The 16828-nt window shown below is 51.2% G+C and overlaps 1 protein-coding gene and 1 long non-coding RNA gene across 6 annotated transcripts in view; both read left to right on the plus strand.

Moving 5' to 3' along the window:
* The window catches only part of ATP2B4 (ATPase plasma membrane Ca2+ transporting 4), a 91855-nt gene that overhangs the window by 49505 nt on the left and 25522 nt on the right, over window positions 1-16828 (plus strand). For all 5 annotated transcript variants that reach the window (XM_081825025.1, XM_081825024.1, XM_081825021.1 and 2 more), the window contains exons 3-12: window positions 2441-2638; window positions 3284-3541; window positions 3996-4121; window positions 4547-4672; window positions 5769-5804; window positions 7348-7509; window positions 10212-10426; window positions 10776-11018; window positions 11583-11824; window positions 15801-16032. In XM_081825025.1, the coding sequence (XP_081681151.1) occupies window positions 2441-2638; window positions 3284-3541; window positions 3996-4121; window positions 4547-4672; window positions 5769-5804; window positions 7348-7509; window positions 10212-10426; window positions 10776-11018; window positions 11583-11824; window positions 15801-16032 (1838 nt within the window). The remainder of the gene's footprint in view (window positions 1-2440; window positions 2639-3283; window positions 3542-3995; window positions 4122-4546; window positions 4673-5768; window positions 5805-7347; window positions 7510-10211; window positions 10427-10775; window positions 11019-11582; window positions 11825-15800; window positions 16033-16828) is intronic.
* Window positions 11831-15794, plus strand: LOC145722345 (uncharacterized). The gene is made up of 3 exons (XR_014146555.1): window positions 11831-12519; window positions 12734-15275; window positions 15486-15794. It is a non-coding gene; the product is annotated as an uncharacterized LOC145722345 (long non-coding RNA).

A 16828-nucleotide genomic window follows, 5' to 3' on the forward strand; every position in this document is an offset into this window, starting at 1 on the left:
TGCCGTGCCCTGAAGGAAGCAGGGTGACCGACCATCCTGTTGGCCTGGGACCCGGGGAGGTTACGGGTTTCCGGGGGGGGGGGGGGGGGGAGGGAGAGGGGGGGAGGGGAGGAGCCTCAGTGCCCAAACCCGGGAAGTCCCAGGCACACCGAGACCGGTTAGTCACCCTACAGTGAAGCCTCAGTGGAGTGTGGCCAATGCCACACCCCGGCCCCCTTGGGCGTAGCCTGGTGTCCTGGTGCTTCCCGGGGAGTGGTGTCGCCTCAGCCGCAGACTAGCCGGGTGGTTACCTAACCTCTCCGGGCCTCAGTCTGCCCCGATGAAGGTTCACAGTAGCTGCTACATAGGGTTTGGCGGTGTCTGAATGAGAAGACACGAGTGTTCCTGCTGAAGCATCTGGCACATAGTAATCGCTTAAATGTTAGCAACCTGATTTATTACTCATTCATTCAGTTCATTCAGCACATTTGTATGCGTACGATGTGCCAGGCCCTGCTGTAGACCTAAGGAACAAAGACAGAAGTCCTGCCCTTGTGGAGGGCGATAGACAAACATCTTAAGTAAATACATCATATAATGTGTTAGGGAGAAGGCCTGTGGAGGGGACCAATGACACAGGACAAGGGGATCGAGAGTCCTGGAGCAGAGAAGCCACCTTATTAAATAGGATGGTCAGGGTCGGCCTCACTGAGAAGGTGATGTGTGTGCAGAGACCCCAAGGACGTAGGAGAATAAGCCCGAGCCAGTGAGGAGCAAGCTGAGCCAAGGGAAGAGCTCGTGCAGGGCCCTGAAATAGAAGCTTATCTAACGCGTTCAGGGAATGGCAGGAAGGCTCGCTGGGCTGGAGCTCAGCGAACAAGGAGCAAACAGTAGGAGTTAAGGGGTGGGAGGGCGGGGGGCTCTTAGGGGGCCTTACAGACCATCATAAAGGCTTCGGGGCCCAGTTTCACTCCCAGTAAAAGCCAGCAGAGGATTCTGAGTCGGTGAGTGGCAGGGGTGGGGTTTGAAAAAGATCATTCTGGCTACTGTGTTGGGAGGAGACTGGGCACAGGACAGCAAGGGTGGGAGCAAGGTTACCAGTTAGAGGACGGTTGTCATCACCCGGGCGAGAGAGAATGCCAGCTCAGACCAGGACGGTGGCAGTGGAAAGTGAGACGTGAGTGGACCTTGGGTATTCTTTGAAGATAAAGCTGCCAGGATATGCTGGCTGAATGGATAGAGTGAGGAGAGAGAGAGGAAGCGAGGGTGGTCACGGGGTATTAATCTGAGACCAGGGAGGGCAGGATGACCTCAGAAGGGGGCTTTTAGTCAGACCTCTGTCGTCGCTGCTCTTGTTTTGGCCTCCGTTGGGCTTGTGGGATGTCCCTTAAGATGATCTCTATTATCTGCTGTCTGCTTTGCCCTCATAGTCATCTACCCACCTTGTTGCGGGGGGCAGGGGGGGATGGCATCTCCTTGCTGCTTCCTTGAGAAACATCCCAGGGAGATGAACAAATGATCAGAACTCCTATTTCCCGCAGGCCAACCTGGCCTCCAGGACAGCAACCCCAAACTGGCACAGCCTCGCGCTCTCAGGTCCTCGGGGAGAAGGACCCAGCCCGGAACCCCCGGCTCCTCTGCCTCTGCCCGCCCGGGGGTCAAGATGCCCTTTCCCAGGCCCTTGCTCTCCCTTCCCACGGGGAACCTGATTTCCCAGAGCGCTGGAGACAGGCAGCCTCTGGGAAGCCGCCCAGTTTGCTTCCAGTTCTTTGGCCAAACCCCCTCCCCCGCAGAGCTTGGCTGTGCCACTCAGCCAGAGGCCAGGGTGCTGCATCTGGGCACCAGGAGGCAGGAGGCCCTGGATAAGAACATCAGCCCCGCTCCCCTGCCTGGCTTCCTGTTCTCCCTTTTCGAAGCACTGGCCGGCCAAAGGGGTCTCCCTTCTTCGACTCTGTAAGTGCGGATGCAGGTTCACCCTTCCACACTTTCCCTCCACGCCGGGTCCTCCATCTACCCTCCCAGACAGGGGAGGGTCTTGAGGACCTCCCCTGATGGTTTTGTTTTTTGGGTGGAGAAAGGGAGGCCGTCTCAGACCCTACAAGCAATACCCCCGTGGGGACCCATTTTCCCCATTTTCAAAGTCTTTTTCTGTCCAAATGTCTTCCTTAGGTCTGACCCAAATCTCTCCCTTTGCCGTGTAAGGTACCACCCTCGGGTCCTGTTGAGTGGAGATGGAGAGTAGAGGTGTGCCCGCACGCCACGCCCCGGGCCCCTCCAGTGGAAGAGCCCTCACACGGACCCGAGTGTGAAGAAGTCCTCTGGCCGTAACTGGATCTCCTACTTGGGCAGAACAGGAGCAGGGGGGTCTTTATTTAAAGGTGTCTTTGGACCACCTTCTCCCATCATCATTTCTCCCCCTTGTTTTTCTTACCGGCTCCTCCCCCTCGTATCGCCTTTTCAGGTCTGTCTGGGAACCCTGCAGACCTGGAGAAACGTAAGCAAGTGTTTGGACAGAACTTCATCCCCCCCAAAAAGCCCAAGACCTTCTTAGAACTAGTGTGGGAAGCCCTTCAAGATGTCACACTCATCATCCTGGAGATCGCAGCCATCATCTCCCTCGTCCTGTCCTTCTATCGCCCCCCTGGGGAAGAAAATAAACGTGAGTGTCTAGGACAGCCCCGTGTGACTCTGATCCATGTTCTTTCCACCCCCACCAAAAAGCACTAGTATTCGTGGGTGACAGGTTTGTAGCTTAAAAGTTTACCCCACTCTCCAGGGTGGGTTCTCTAAAGAAAACCAACAAGTAGCTAGCCAGCCATTCTTCAGCCCATCCTGATTCCAGGGTCTTCTTCCCCTTCTTCCACCAAATCCTTATGCAAGATATCAGAAGTCCCCTACCCTCACCCATCCACCAAAACCTGCTTCTCAAAGTGCCCACCATCAATTATCTGGCATTATGGGAAATAGCAGTGACCTAGAGCCCGGAGCAGGGGGCCTGGCCTTGTTGGGAATCATAAGTTCTATACATGGGACTGGCCAGTAATTTGCACTGACATGATTTGTGCTACATACTCATTAACTTCTTTTGGGCTAACATAAATACTTATATTGGTGATGACACGATGCCCAACCCAGCTGTCCTCCAGTATCCTCAGAGGATAGCTCCCCTGCCCAAGGGTTGTATTTTCTGTGATTCTCTTTCCCTGACTTTCCATCCTGGGGGGCTGTGGAAGCACTCCTCCCATTTTTAGTGTTCACCAATGCCCCCAGGTGACCCTTACTTTCTGTCCTTTCCCTGGGCTAGAGTGTGGTCTACCTGTAAGTAGCCCAGAAGATGAAGGAGAGGCGGAAGCCGGCTGGATTGAGGGGGCAGCCATCCTATTCTCCGTGATCATCGTGGTGCTGGTGACTGCCTTCAACGATTGGAGCAAGGAGAAGCAATTCCGGGGGCTGCAGAACCGCATTGAAAAGGAACAGAAGTTCTCCGTGATCCGAAATGGCCACATCATCCAGCTGCCCGTGGCTGAGATCGTGGTGGGTGACATCGCCCAAATCAAATACGGTGAGAGCTCATGCTTCTTGTACCTATGTCGTCCTCCCTATCTGAGGGCTGGGTCCTTTGGCACAGGGGGCTGGGAATCACTGAGGACCCAGAAAGATAAGACCCCAAATGGCGTTAGCTTCTAGGTTAGTTGAAAGAGGTTGTTGAGAAGGATTCAAAGAAAGAAGAAAGTCTCCCCGAAGAATGTCACACCTGTACCCTGTGTATCTCAGGGTTAAAAATACATAATGTTGAGGCCATGGGAAGGCGTTTTGGGATCGTTGTTTGAATTTATAAGGAGTCTTGTCGTCAGAGATGAAGGCGTCTTTCAGAGGTTCTCCAGGTACCCCCTGGGCTATTGCCCTATAGGTAGGGCCCGTGGGAGCAGCCCTGAGATGGGGTTGGATGGTTCCCACCCTCTGACAAGCTCTTCCCTACCCTCTTTCCCTGTTGTCCCTTCCCCTCCGCACACTAGGTGACCTGCTGCCTGCAGATGGGATCCTGATCCAGGGGAATGATCTCAAGATTGACGAGAGCTCTCTGACTGGGGAATCAGACCATGTCAAGAAGTCCTTGGAAAGAGACCCAATGCTGCTCTCAGGTATGGCGTCTGGCTGCTCCAGGCCTTGCCCTCTATTCTGACCCTGCCCCATCTCCTTCCACTGGGCTCTTTTGGGACAGGAGCATATTAGTGGGCTGAGTACAAGGTTATCAGTCAACCGAAAAGAGGTTCTCTATGAAGCAAGTGCTGTAGGGGCCTTGATAGGGCTCTGCTGGTTAGCGGTGGGAGTGGGGGAAGGAGCTTTACCCTAAAGCAGTTAGACACATTTTTCTCCTTACCCCCCAATTTGTCGGTCTATTTTAAATGGGCCCAGCTCTTGACCTTTTCCTGCTATCTGCTGAGTGTATCATTATCCACGGGGGAGGAAGGAAGAGGGACTGTTTTTTTCTAAGTTTGTGTTCCACACCAAAGCATGGCTAGGTATAAAAAACAGCACTCCTTCCATCTTTTCCTTTCTCATATAGGGACCCATGTCATGGAAGGTTCTGGCCGGATGGTAGTAACTGCCGTGGGTATCAACTCCCAGACTGGAATCATCTTTACCCTTTTGGGAGCCAGTGAGGGAGAAGAGGAGGAGAAGAAGAAAAAAGGTAAAGGGCATTTGGGATGAGATTGTGTCCCCTCTCATCCCCATGGACAGACTAGGAAGCAAGGGACCAACCAGGTCTGGATGGAATGCCTGGTGGGAAGAATCTGCTGGATGAAGAATGCAGATATCCAAACTTCTTGCGGAGATAAAGATGTTGAGCCTGGCTCCCCAGGGCGCTCTGATGAAAACCAAATCAGGTCGCCTTTGAGCCTCGACTCCTGTGTCTGTTTGTGGGTTATAAAGGCGTGAGATGTAAAGCTTGCCCCAGATGAGCTGGCCAGGTGCTGTGGCCCCAGCAGCCCTCTGTGTAGTCCCCCACCACTCAAACATGAGGGAGTAAGTGAACCATCCAGGCGGAGGGAAGACTGCTGAAAGCCTGGGCTGTCAGTGGAAGAGACATGGCTAGGAGAGTGGGAACACAGAGGTAATGTCTACCCCCAGAGTTAGCCCCGTCTTTGCCATTCACTTGCTCCTAAAGGAAGGACAAACAAGGAAGGAAGGTGAACAAGAAAAAGATACTAAAGAGAGATCGACACCTTACCCTCAGCATTCCTTCTTTCCTTGGAGAAGAGAAGGATTTCTGTCACTTGGCTGGAGGACCATCTCAGGCTGTTTTGTGGACGGCAGTTTATCAGGAAACAAAACCCATTCCCTTGGGAACTAGACTAGGTTTTTGCAGCTACCTGCAGATGAGTAAGGAGGGACCCGGCCACAGAGACACCTTTCAGAGCCTTTGCCTTCAGGCAGAACTGGTTCCAACCTCTCACTTTCTAACCCCTACCCCACATTTGCAAGTGATGGGACTCAGCTGAGAGCAGCCTCCCAGCAGCCTCTGTGCTCTGGAAGAAAGCAGCCCAGGTGTGGCTGTGCGCTCACCTGCGGGAGAGGTCTGGTCCACATCCCGGGGAGTCCTGAGGCCCCGAGTAAGCACGGATGTGAGCAGAGACGTGAACTTCCTTTACATCCCCTTCCCTGCCACTCCACCCCTTTTTGCTGTGGCCCTTTTGGGCTCTGAGCAGGACCAACAGATTGGATACCTGATCTCTTAATAGTCACCTTGGGTCTCCACCCCACTTTTTTCTTTCTTGTTCAAACAGGTAAAAAACAAGGAGTCCCTGAAAATCGCAACAAAGGTAACCTCTCCACCCACTCATTTACCATCTCTACCTGCCCACACTCAATCCAGACCTTTCCAGGCCATCTGCCTTCTCCCTTTTCCTCTCCATAAATCTGTTATCTGCTGCTGGGGCCCCCCAATGCCTCATCCTGAGGAAGGTGCAGAGATTTGGGGGTGGTTTCCAGGTCCCGAGCCCCATCTAAGACAGGACAACAGCACCCCCTGCTGTTGTCTCACGGACCCTCCCATCAAGGTTTCTCTTGGGGAGCACGTGGGATTGATCTGCTCTTCCCCGGGGCGCTGAACTCCCTGCTTCACCGCCCTAGGCCCACGGTCATCCGTTTCTGGGCTAGAAGACTTCAGGGTCCCCACGGTGGAGGGAGTCGGGGTGGGCAGTCCCTGCACCCTCCTCTTGCTAGCTTCCTCATCGGTGTCCTCTTCTAGTCTGGATTCCTTCTCTGCTAGTCTTCTTGGGGTGCTTGGACAGAGCCCGTTCTCTGTACCTCTCCCCACTTCCTTCTTTGTTCTCGCCGTCTGTCTTCTTCCTCCCGATCTGGTGTGTGTTTCTTTTTTGGTGACTGTGTTTACATCCCGTCTCTGTCTTTTTTGTGAGTCTGACAACAGAGACAGTATCTCAGGAAGGGCATCCTAAGCAAAAAGGCCGAGGTCCACAGGGGTGAAGCTGGGGGTGCGGGGTGGGAACCAGTGAGAATGGCTCTCTTGAGACAGCTACTGGAGATTTTTTTTCCTTTGTACCCAAGTCATAGTAGTCTTTAGGAATAAAGTCATCACATCGGAGAAGCAGGGCTCCACAGAAATAATTCTTTAATTTTAGGTCTCTTTAACTCTTCCTTGGAAAGCAAAATGGATTTATATGTCTGTCTTTATCCCTCTTATTCCAGAGGGTCCCTCCTACCAGTTTCTTCCCTCTCCCCCAAAAGACTTAACTCTCCCCACTCTGTACCTCCCCACCTTTGTCAGGGGAGAAAGGGCATTTCCTTCCCCAGTTATTCAACTGATATAAGAAGGAGCTGGAAAATACCCTGTTTGGGGGTCTGTGTTTCTTCCCTGACAGTCTATAGGGAGAAAGAGATGAACCTTTTAATAGAGCAGACTAGGACCCTCATGCTCTGGAAACATCTACCAGCCTTCCCCATCAGTCAGCCCCTTTCTGCACTAAAGATTCACTATTTTAAGCACTGAATTCCAGGAAGGATGGTTGTTGGTAATAGCACTTAGTGGCATGACTAATCCTCTTGCTGGAATAAACCTGGCTTGGGGCTCTGAGGTGGTGCCAGGAAGCTGCCACTGAAGAGGAAATCCATACCCTAAAAGCACTCCCCGTTTCATCTCCCGTTGTCAGAATATCATTCTAAAGGCCCTAGCAGAGGGTGGAAGGCATGTTCCTTGCCTGGCATGGGGTGAGAGTGGCCAGAGCTGACGCTGGGGGTCCAAGGTGGATTCCAGGAAGGAGACAGAGGAGTTTTGGTTCCCACGTGCTTGCTCCTCGGGGCTACCACCTCTCGCACTCACCTGTCCTATTTGTGTGCACACCCTAGCAAAGACTCAGGACGGAGTGGCCCTGGAAATCCAGCCACTCAACAGCCAGGAGGGGATCGACAATGAGGAAAAGGAGAAAAAGGCAGCCAAGCTGCCCAAAAAGGAGAAGTCGGTGCTGCAGGGCAAGCTGACGCGCTTGGCTGTTCAGATTGGGAAAGCCGGTGAGTAGGGGAGCGCCTCCTTGGTATCAGGGCTACTCTGGATCCTCGCCACTTTGGCTGTCTTCCTTCTGTCCCAGCCGGGCCGGCAGAAAGAAGCCGAACCTTCCCAGGGGCTCATGCAGCCGAGGTGGCTGCGCCCCTCTCTCTGCCCCGCTCTGGCCACTCCCTGGGCCTTTTCGGAGAGAAGTGTGCCCCTGTGTGCGAGGGTTAAAGACCCCACACTTGGTCTCTTCCCTCCCAACAGAAGGGAAATAAAGGACTTCTGTCACAGGGGGGAGATCTACGTTAGCAAGGAGGACGTGGACAACCACTCACCTGTTTCATGTGTTGGCTAGTAAATTCCTTCAGGAAGAGAGCCCCTAGCACAGGACTAGCAGCTGGCCTGGCAGAGCGCGATAAATGCAAAATAAGGACTAGAAGACACGGGAAGACCGTGATTTAGAGGGGCTCTTTCCAGAGGAGGGGTCACTCTTGTGTATCTTGAGAGGAAGTGGCTTCTCCAGCCCCTGCCTCTACATTCTCTCTCCACCTTCTGGCGGGGCGGGGCGGGGCGGGGCAGGGGGTTTGGAGGAAGAAACTAAAGGAAGATTGCCCCTTCGGTGGACACACCTCTCAAGGGACCACCTTGTACCACTGTTTCATTTGCTCCTGACCCTGCCCTTCTGTGGACCACAATCCGTCTAGTCCAGTACATTCTGCGGGGACAGTTCACCTGAGATCTTATTAAAGCGCAGATTCTGATTCAGGAGGTCCGGGGGCGGGGCCTGAGATTCTGCGTTTCTAACAAGCCCCCAGGGGGTGCCAATGCCGCTGATCCGCTAACCACACGTTGAGTGGCAGGAATCTATGCAGGGCACTAACCATGGCCACTAACCACGCTGTTTCCCCTTAAATGAATTACAATTAAGTATGGGTAAACATTCAGTTCCTCCATCACATCAGCCTTGTTTCGGTTGGTCAATAACCACACGTAGCTAGCGGCTACCTTATTGGATAGTGCAAACGGGGGATGTTTGAAACATCACGGAGAGTTCAGTTGGACAGCATTCGTCCAGCATGTTCATTCAGTTCTGGTCCCCAACTGATGGTGACCACCGTGAAATCTCTTGCATATCAAATGTACATGGAGGACATGAATTACAGGTGTGGAATCAAGTGACTGAGCCTGGCACACAGGTGTGAAACATTAAACAGACCCCACCCAACCCCTCCTATGGTCCTCTGAACCCCTGCCTTGTTCTTTAGGGAGTACAGGCTTACCTGATGGCTGGCCACTAGTCTCCTCTCTTGTTTCAGTTTATGTTTCAAGCTGGGCCAGTAGGTGGTGAGGCAAGTCTGGTGCTTTGTACCACCCTGGGAGGGAGTGCTTCCTTGAATTTTGGACCCTAGGCACCTTGTTTGCCTCACCTTAGCCCTGACCCTGCTGAAGCAAAATTCAGAAGAATATGCTTTTATTGATATAATCACCTCTAGCCTTGCCCTGATCCTCTTGCATCATTAGGACCTCAGGAAAAGCAAAGACCCACACTTACTATGGTTGGAAGCAAAGCTCTTGCCAGATATTGAGCCACAGATCGGTACAGTGTGCCCAGATACTGATCCCCTCCGCCTGCAGGGTGGCCAGGCAGTCCCCAGGGTGGTTGGAACCTCTAAGCCAGTTGCTTTCTGACCTCAAAAAAAATTCTTCCATTCACATCAGTGTGTCAGACGACCAACCTGTCCCAGCTTGCTTGGGACTCTCTTGATTTTACCACTGAGAGTCTCACATCCCAGGAATCTGCTCAGTCTCAGGCAAGCCAGAATAGTTGGTCCCCCAACCTGTGTGCCATTTACAAAAAACCCTCTGTGGGGAGGTGGGTGTAGGGGTGGGTGAAATAGGTGATGGGGATTAAAGATGACACTTACCATGATGAAAATAAATAAATAAGATTAAAACTTTTTTAAATCATAATTGTTTCTTGATCTTCTTTAAAAAAAACTCTTTGTGCCTCAATTTCCTCATGAAAGGGGATGATAATACTCACTATGTCACAGGGGTTTTGTGAGGATTAAATGAGTTAGTGTTTGTGAAATGCTTGCCCAGCCTATATAGTAAGCACTATAGAAATATTTGCTTATTATAAACATATAAATTATTGTCATATTCCGTCTATGCCATGTCAAGAGAAAGGTCAAGAAGCACCGTTCTAAAGGTTAGCCATGTGGGTGACGGGCTAACACCATAGGGGCATCGCTGTAAACAAGTCGGGTGAATTACCCGACGTTCCTCAGCTGCTAGGGGAGAAGCCCAAATTGATAAATTCCTAGGAAATAGGCAAATACAGTCACTACATTATGAATTGTGGAAAGAGGGTAGGTCTGAGTTAGATTCATAAAATGCTGTTTTAGAAAACTAAACCAATTCCTTATTTATGAATGAGGAAACGGGCCCGGAGAGAGACAACAACTAGTCCAAAGCCACGAGTCGAGTCAGTGCCGTGCTGAGACTAGAACTGTGTCTGTGGATGACAAAACCAGCGTCTTTTCCCCTACCCGACAATGTACACGCAGCCGAGAACGGATAGGGGATTTGGGTGTGACTCCCCAGAGACAGTGGATTTAAACCTCGGTAGCAAAGGCTCCACCTCATGCCAGCCCCCTTCTGGCTAGGGCCCCCGGGGACACCCTCGAGCCTGGGCTCTGGTGCCTTGTTTCCGGGACAGGCCTCATCATGTCTGCTATCACGGTTCTCATCCTGATCCTGTACTTTGTGATCGACAACTTCGTGATACAACGCAAACCATGGCTATCGGAGTGCACTCCCATCTACATCCAGTACTTCGTCAAATTCTTCATCATCGGCATCACCGTACTGGTGGTGGCCGTGCCAGAGGGGCTGCCACTGGCCGTCACCATCTCGCTGGCCTACTCTGTGAAGGTAAGACTGCAACAGGGCCGCCTCTTCTTTGGGGGCAGAGGTGGGAGGGGAGGGTGCCGGAGCCTCCGCTGAAGGGATGGGCCGTCCTATCTCCGCAAACTCCGGGGGGCGCCTCGGAGAGCAGAAGCCTCTGGCACCGCTCGGAGACGAAGGGACCATCTTGATCGGCTGCATCCAGGTTGAGGTAACCCAGGAGCATCTGAAGAAGATTCATAAAAATTGTCTCCTGCATTGTTGTGCAGACAAGTGTATGAGACGTGGAGACACGTTGGCTAAAAAATGGCCTTTGACCTGTATTTGGCAGAGCTCCGTCGGTCTCCCCTCAAGTCTGTCCTCATCTCCTTTGTAGAAAATGATGAAAGACAATAACTTGGTGCGTCACCTGGATGCTTGTGAGACCATGGGCAATGCCACGGCCATCTGCTCTGATAAGACCGGCACGTTGACCATGAACCGCATGACTGTCGTACAGGCTTACATCGGAGACACTCATTACCATCAGATCCCAAGCCCCGACGCCCTCGTGCCCAAGGTCCTGGACATTATTGTCAATGGCATTTCTATCAACAGTGCCTATACCTCCAAGATTCTGGTAAGCTCTTTCTTTGCCTGGACACTTAGAGTGGGTGGTTGGAGGGGACCATTAATTTTCTTTGGACAGAGGAATTTTCTCTTGTTTCTTTGCCTGAGTTGCCACCCCACATTCCCGCTCCCTACTCCTCAGTGAACATGTTTGCAGTGACGAGGGATTGATTCGTGGGAGTAGAGTTGGGGGTGGGAGGCAGGTAGAAATCCAGGTGTCTGAAATGCCCACCAATCACCGTATCATGGCAGTATCTCTAGGAGAGATGGGTTTGTCAGGGGTAAATTACATACTTTCTGGAAACTAAGAGAGGGTGTTCAAATGAGACCCACCCAGAGTGAGAGACCAGCACCACCCCTAGGGCAGACTAGAACATCGCGAAGCCCAGGATGGCTCGGGGACCACAGTTACCACTGACCGCTGTCTGCTTGCCCTTGGAAAAAAGACAAATGCGGTCTCGCCGCATGGGCTCCGGGCACGTACAGGAACGTTTCATCGGGGAGTTCTTTCCTTCCTAAGTTCTCTCCCTAGTCAGGGCATGTTACTCAACAGCACATCCAATTTTTCCCTCAGCCTCCGGAGAAGGAGGGAGGCCTCCCGCGGCAGGTGGGCAACAAGACCGAGTGTGCCCTTCTGGGCTTTGTCACTGACCTGAAGCAGGATTACCACGCCGTGCGCAGCGAGGTGCCCGAGGAGAAGCTCTACAAGGTGTACACCTTCAACTCCGTACGCAAGTCCATGAGCACGGTCATCGAGAAGCCCAGCGGGGGTTTCCGCATGTACAGCAAGGGCGCCTCCGAGATCATCTTGCGCAAGTGAGCACCCCTGCCCCCACTTTTCCTTCCCTTCCAGATCCTCCCCGCTGGAAGGTCTGGGTGACACGCGAGCCCCCCTTCCAGGTGGTGACACCATCACTAATAGCTGAGCACTTACTCAGGCCGAGGCTTATTTTCGAGTGCCTCGGGTGTCCCCTTCTGCTTAATCTTCACAACCCAGTGCAATAGATGCTGTTATCATCCCTGTTTTACAGATGAGAAAGCAGAGGTACGGGAAGTAAAGTAACTTGCTCAGGGTGAAACAGCTAAGAGTGGCGCAGCCAGGACTCAGACCTCAACAACCCAAGCTTTCATCTTCTCCTGTGAAACCCAAGGAGTACCCACGGGTTACTAGGAATAGATGGGTCCATGCGCGCTGGTGGGCCTAGGACATGTTGTGAGTTCAGTTCTAGAATTGCCGCAACGAAACGAGGCAAATGAGTCTTTTTGGTTCCCCAGTGCATACAAAACTCATAGTTACACTAGACTGTAGTCTGTTAAGTGTGCAATAGCCTTTTGTATAAAAAAACAACGTACATACCTTACTTTAGAAATACTTTATTGCTAAAAAATGCTCGCCATCATCTGAGCTTTAGCGATCATCATCTTTTCGCTGGTGGAGGGTCTTGCCTCCGTGCTGCTGGCTGCTGGCTGATCGGGGCGGTGGGTGCTGAAGGACCAGGCGGCTGTGGCAGGTTCTTTTTTTTTTAAAGATTTTTATTTATTTATTTGACAGAGAGAGACACAGCGAGAGAGGGAACACAAGCAGGGGGAGTGGGAGAGGGAGAAGCAGGCTCCCCGCAGAGCAGGGAGCCCGATGCGGGACTCGATCCCAGGACCCCGGGATCATGACCCGAGCCGAAGGCAGTCGCTTAACCAACTGAGCCACCCAGGCGCCCCCTGTGGCAGGTTCTTAAAATAAGACAATGACGCGTGCGGCATTGATTGACTCTGTCTGTGAACGATTTCTCTGTAGCATGAGATGCTGTTTGATAGCATTTTATCCGCAGTAAAACTTCTTTCAAAATTGGAGTCATTTCCCCTCCAACCTTGCTGCTGCTTTATCAACTAAGTTTATGCACGATTCTAAATCCTCTCTTGTCATTTCAACGGTCTCCACAGCATCTTCATCAAGAGTAGATTCCATCTCAAGAAACCATTTTCTTTGCTCATCTGCAAGAAGCAACACCTCATCCGTTCAAGTTTGATCATGAGATTGCAGCCATTCAGTCCCATCTTCAGGCTCCGCTGCTAATTCTAGTTCTCTCGCTGTTTCCCCCCCATCTGCACTGTCTCCCCTGAACTCTTGAACCGTGAGGGTCAAAGTCATCCATGAGTGTTGGAATCAACTTCTTCCAAACTGCTGTTAGTGTTGATATTTTGGCCTAAATCACGAACGTTCTTTATGGCATTTAGGCTGGTGAATCCTTTCCAGAAGGTTTTCAATTTACTTTGCCCAGATCCATCAGAGGAATCTCTATCTCTGGCAGCTATAGCCTTACAAAATGTGTTTCTTAAATAATAAGTCTTGAAAGTTGAAATTACTCCTTAGTGCACGGACTGCGGAATGGATGTCGTGTTAGCAGGCATGAAAACAACATTGATCTCGTTGGGCATCTCCATCAGAGCTCCTGGGTGACCAGGTGCATTGTCAGTGAGCGGTCCTATTTTGAAAAGAATCTTTTTCTGAGTAGCAGCTCTCAACGGTGGGCTTAAAAATATTCCATAAACCATGTTATAAACAGATGTGCTGGCATCCAAGCTTTGTTGTTCCATTTATAGAGCACAGACAGAGTGGATTCAGCATCATTCTAAAGGGCCCTGGGATTTTCAGATTAGTAAATGAGCACTGGCTTCAATTTAAAGTCACCGGCTACGTGCGCTCCTAACAAGCAAGTCAGCCTGTCCTGTGGGACTTTGAAGCCAGGCACTGACTTCTCTTTAGATGTGAGAGTCCTAGATGCCATCTTCCAGTATGAGGCCGTTATATCTACATTGACAATCTCTTGTTTAGTGTAGCCACCTTCATGAATGATCTTAGCTAGACCTTCTGGATCACTTGCTGTAGCTTCTGCATCAGCACTTGCTGCTTCAGCTTGCACTTTTGTGTCCTAGAGATGGCTTCTTTCCTTAAGCCTCATGACCCAACCTCTCCAACCTCTGCTGCTTCAGACTTCTTCTGCAGCTTCTTCACCTCTCCCAGCCTTCATAGAATTGTGGAGAGTTAGGGCCTGGCTCTGGATTAGGCTTTGGTCTGAAGGGAATGTTGTGGCCGGTTTCATCTTCTATCCAAACCACTCAAACTTGCTCCACATCAGCAATAAGCCTGTTTTGGTTTCATGGGAGCAGCGTTTTTCATTTCCTTCGAGAACTTTTCCTTTGCGTTCACAGCTTGGCTGTTGGGCACAAAAGGCCTGGCTTTCAGCCTCTCTCAGCTTTTGACTTGCCTTCCTCACCAAGCTCAATCATTTCTAGCTTTTGATTTAAAGTGAGACGCATGCGACTCTTCCGTTCACTTGAGCACTTAGAGGCCACTGTAGGGGTATCCATGGCCTAATTTCAATAGTGTTGTCTCTCAGGAGAGAGGGAGGCCCGGGGAGAGGAAGAGACGAGGGGAAAGAGCCGGGCAGTGGAGAAGTCAGAACACACGCAACATTATCAATGAAGTTTGCCACCTAAATGCACGTGACTGTTGATGTCCCCAAACCATTACAATGGTAGCATCAAAGATCACTGATCACAGATCACCGTAACAAATAAAATAATGATGAAAAAGTTTAAAATATTGCAGAACTTACCAAAAAGTGGCACAGAGACATGAAGTGAGCAAATGCTGTTAGAAAATTGGTGCCGGGCGCCTGGGTGGCTCAGACGGTTAAGCGTCTGCCTTCGGCTCAGGTCATGATCCTGGAGTCCCTGGATCGAGTCCCGCATCGGGCTCCCTGCTCGGCGGGAAGCCTGCTTCTCCCTCTGCCTCTGCCTCTCTCTCTCTCTGTCTCTCATGAATAAATAAATAAAATCTTTAAAAAAAAAAAAAAAGAAAATTGGTGCCAACAGATTGCTCGATGCAGGGTGGCCACAAACCTTCAATGTGCAAAAAAAAAAGAAAACAAAAACAGTATCTGCGAAGTGCAGTAAAGCAGAGTGCATTGAAACGAAGTATACCTGTACCTAAAATGCCGGGCACATAGCAAGTTCCAGAGATGCTAGCTGTATGTCCCCTTTTCCTTCTCATGCTCAGTTCTGATTACAGGAGGTTGCATAACTTCATCAAGTGGCTAGACTGTTCATGGGTCATTAAAGCGGACCTGTGTAGGTCCAGGGCCAGTAGCTGAATTAACCGGCGTCTCTGTTTGGCTCTAGCCACCGTCTTTCAATCAGCGCATACCTGTGGAGCAGGCCCTATGCACCAAGTACCATTCTAGTACTGTGCTAGTACCGGGAAGTAAAAGTGTCTCTCCAGGGGCGCCTGGGTGGCTCAGTTGGTTAAGCGACTGCCTTCGGCTCGGGTCATGATCCTGGAGTCCCTGGATCGAGTCCCGCATCGGGCTCCCTGCTCGGCGGGGAGTCTGCCTCTCTCTCTGACCCTCCCCCCTCTCATGCTCTCTGTCTCATTCTCTCTCTCAAATAAATAAATAAAATCTTTAAAAAAAAAAAAAAGTGTCTCTCCACCTTTGAGAAGGTCAGAAGAGCAGGTGATCCATCCACAAATGACCCTTGGTGTCACATTCACAGAGGAGTAGATGAATAGGACCAGACGACATGGGAGAGTCACATCCTCCGCTTACCTAGACCTTATCCACCTCCAGACCACCTCACTCCAGCCAAAAGGGACTCAGCGGGACAATGGATAGATTTCTGGCCTTGGGACAGTTGTCTGTAGGAGTAATGCGGAGGCGCCAGAATGTCTTCAAATGAGTGTAGAGACATATTGGGTGGGAAGGGGGTGCCGCCTCCTGATTGTGTGCCTCCCCAGGTGTAACCGAATCCTGGACAAGAAAGGGGAAGTGATGCCATTCAAGAATAAGGACCGAGACGAGATGGTCCGCACTGTCATCGAGCCCATGGCCTCCGAGGGCCTCCGAACCCTCTGCATAGCTTACCGGGATTTCAACGACGGAGAGCCCACGTGGGACAATGAGAGTGAAATCCTCACTGAACTCACGTGTATCGCAGTGGTGGGCATTGAGGACCCCGTGCGCCCGGAGGTGAGGCTTTGGCTTTGGCTTTGGCCGAAGGGTAAGAAAATATGAAGGGAAGCCTTCCAACAGCCTCTGGCCCACGAGCAAGGCAAGCGCGACGTAATGGGAAGCCAGCCCAGAGTCATGGGAACTGGGGGGACTCGTGCCATCTCTAGCTGTGACCCCAGGCAAGTTACTTACAGGGATAGATATTTCTGTGCCTCCTGCTTTACAAAACTGCTGTAGAGTCCTGAGCTGGTAGAAGCTGGCATTCTGACAGTTATTGCTGTCGGAGGGGTGAGAGGCATAGGTTTTATCGAGCTTATGATCTGGTGCCTAAGAACAGTCAGGAGGCGGAGTTAACCAGAACACCAGCTTTGGCTCCAGCCACCTTCTTTCAATCAGTACATTCTTGCCAAGCGCCCGCAGAACAGCTGAACCGTATTCCAAACACTAAGGCATTGAAAAAGTCTCTGCTTATAAGAAGTTCAGACAGATGGACTATGAGTTGGTCAAGGCCCAAGGGCATGGGAAACTATAAAGAATTGACTGGTTGGAGTACGGGCCAGGGAGGTGGAGAATGGTAAAAACTTCTCCTAGAAAGAAAGACAGTGGCCAAATCCCAAAGTGGTGTGTGTGTGTGTGTGTATATATGTGTGTATATACACACATATATATATCTATGCCCTGCTAAGGAGTCTAGACTGTAGGGAGAGGAAGCTTTCACTCCTGGCTCCTGAAGCAGATTTCCTCTTCAACTCATGGTACAGGAAGGCAAATTCAAGGGTAGTATTATGGGTGGGACAGAAGTGAGGTGGCACCA

This window comes from Leptonychotes weddellii, chromosome 6 (genome assembly GCF_054177405.1).
Source record: "Leptonychotes weddellii isolate Sample4059 chromosome 6, ASM5417740v2, whole genome shotgun sequence".
NCBI lineage: Eukaryota > Metazoa > Chordata > Mammalia > Carnivora > Phocidae > Leptonychotes > Leptonychotes weddellii.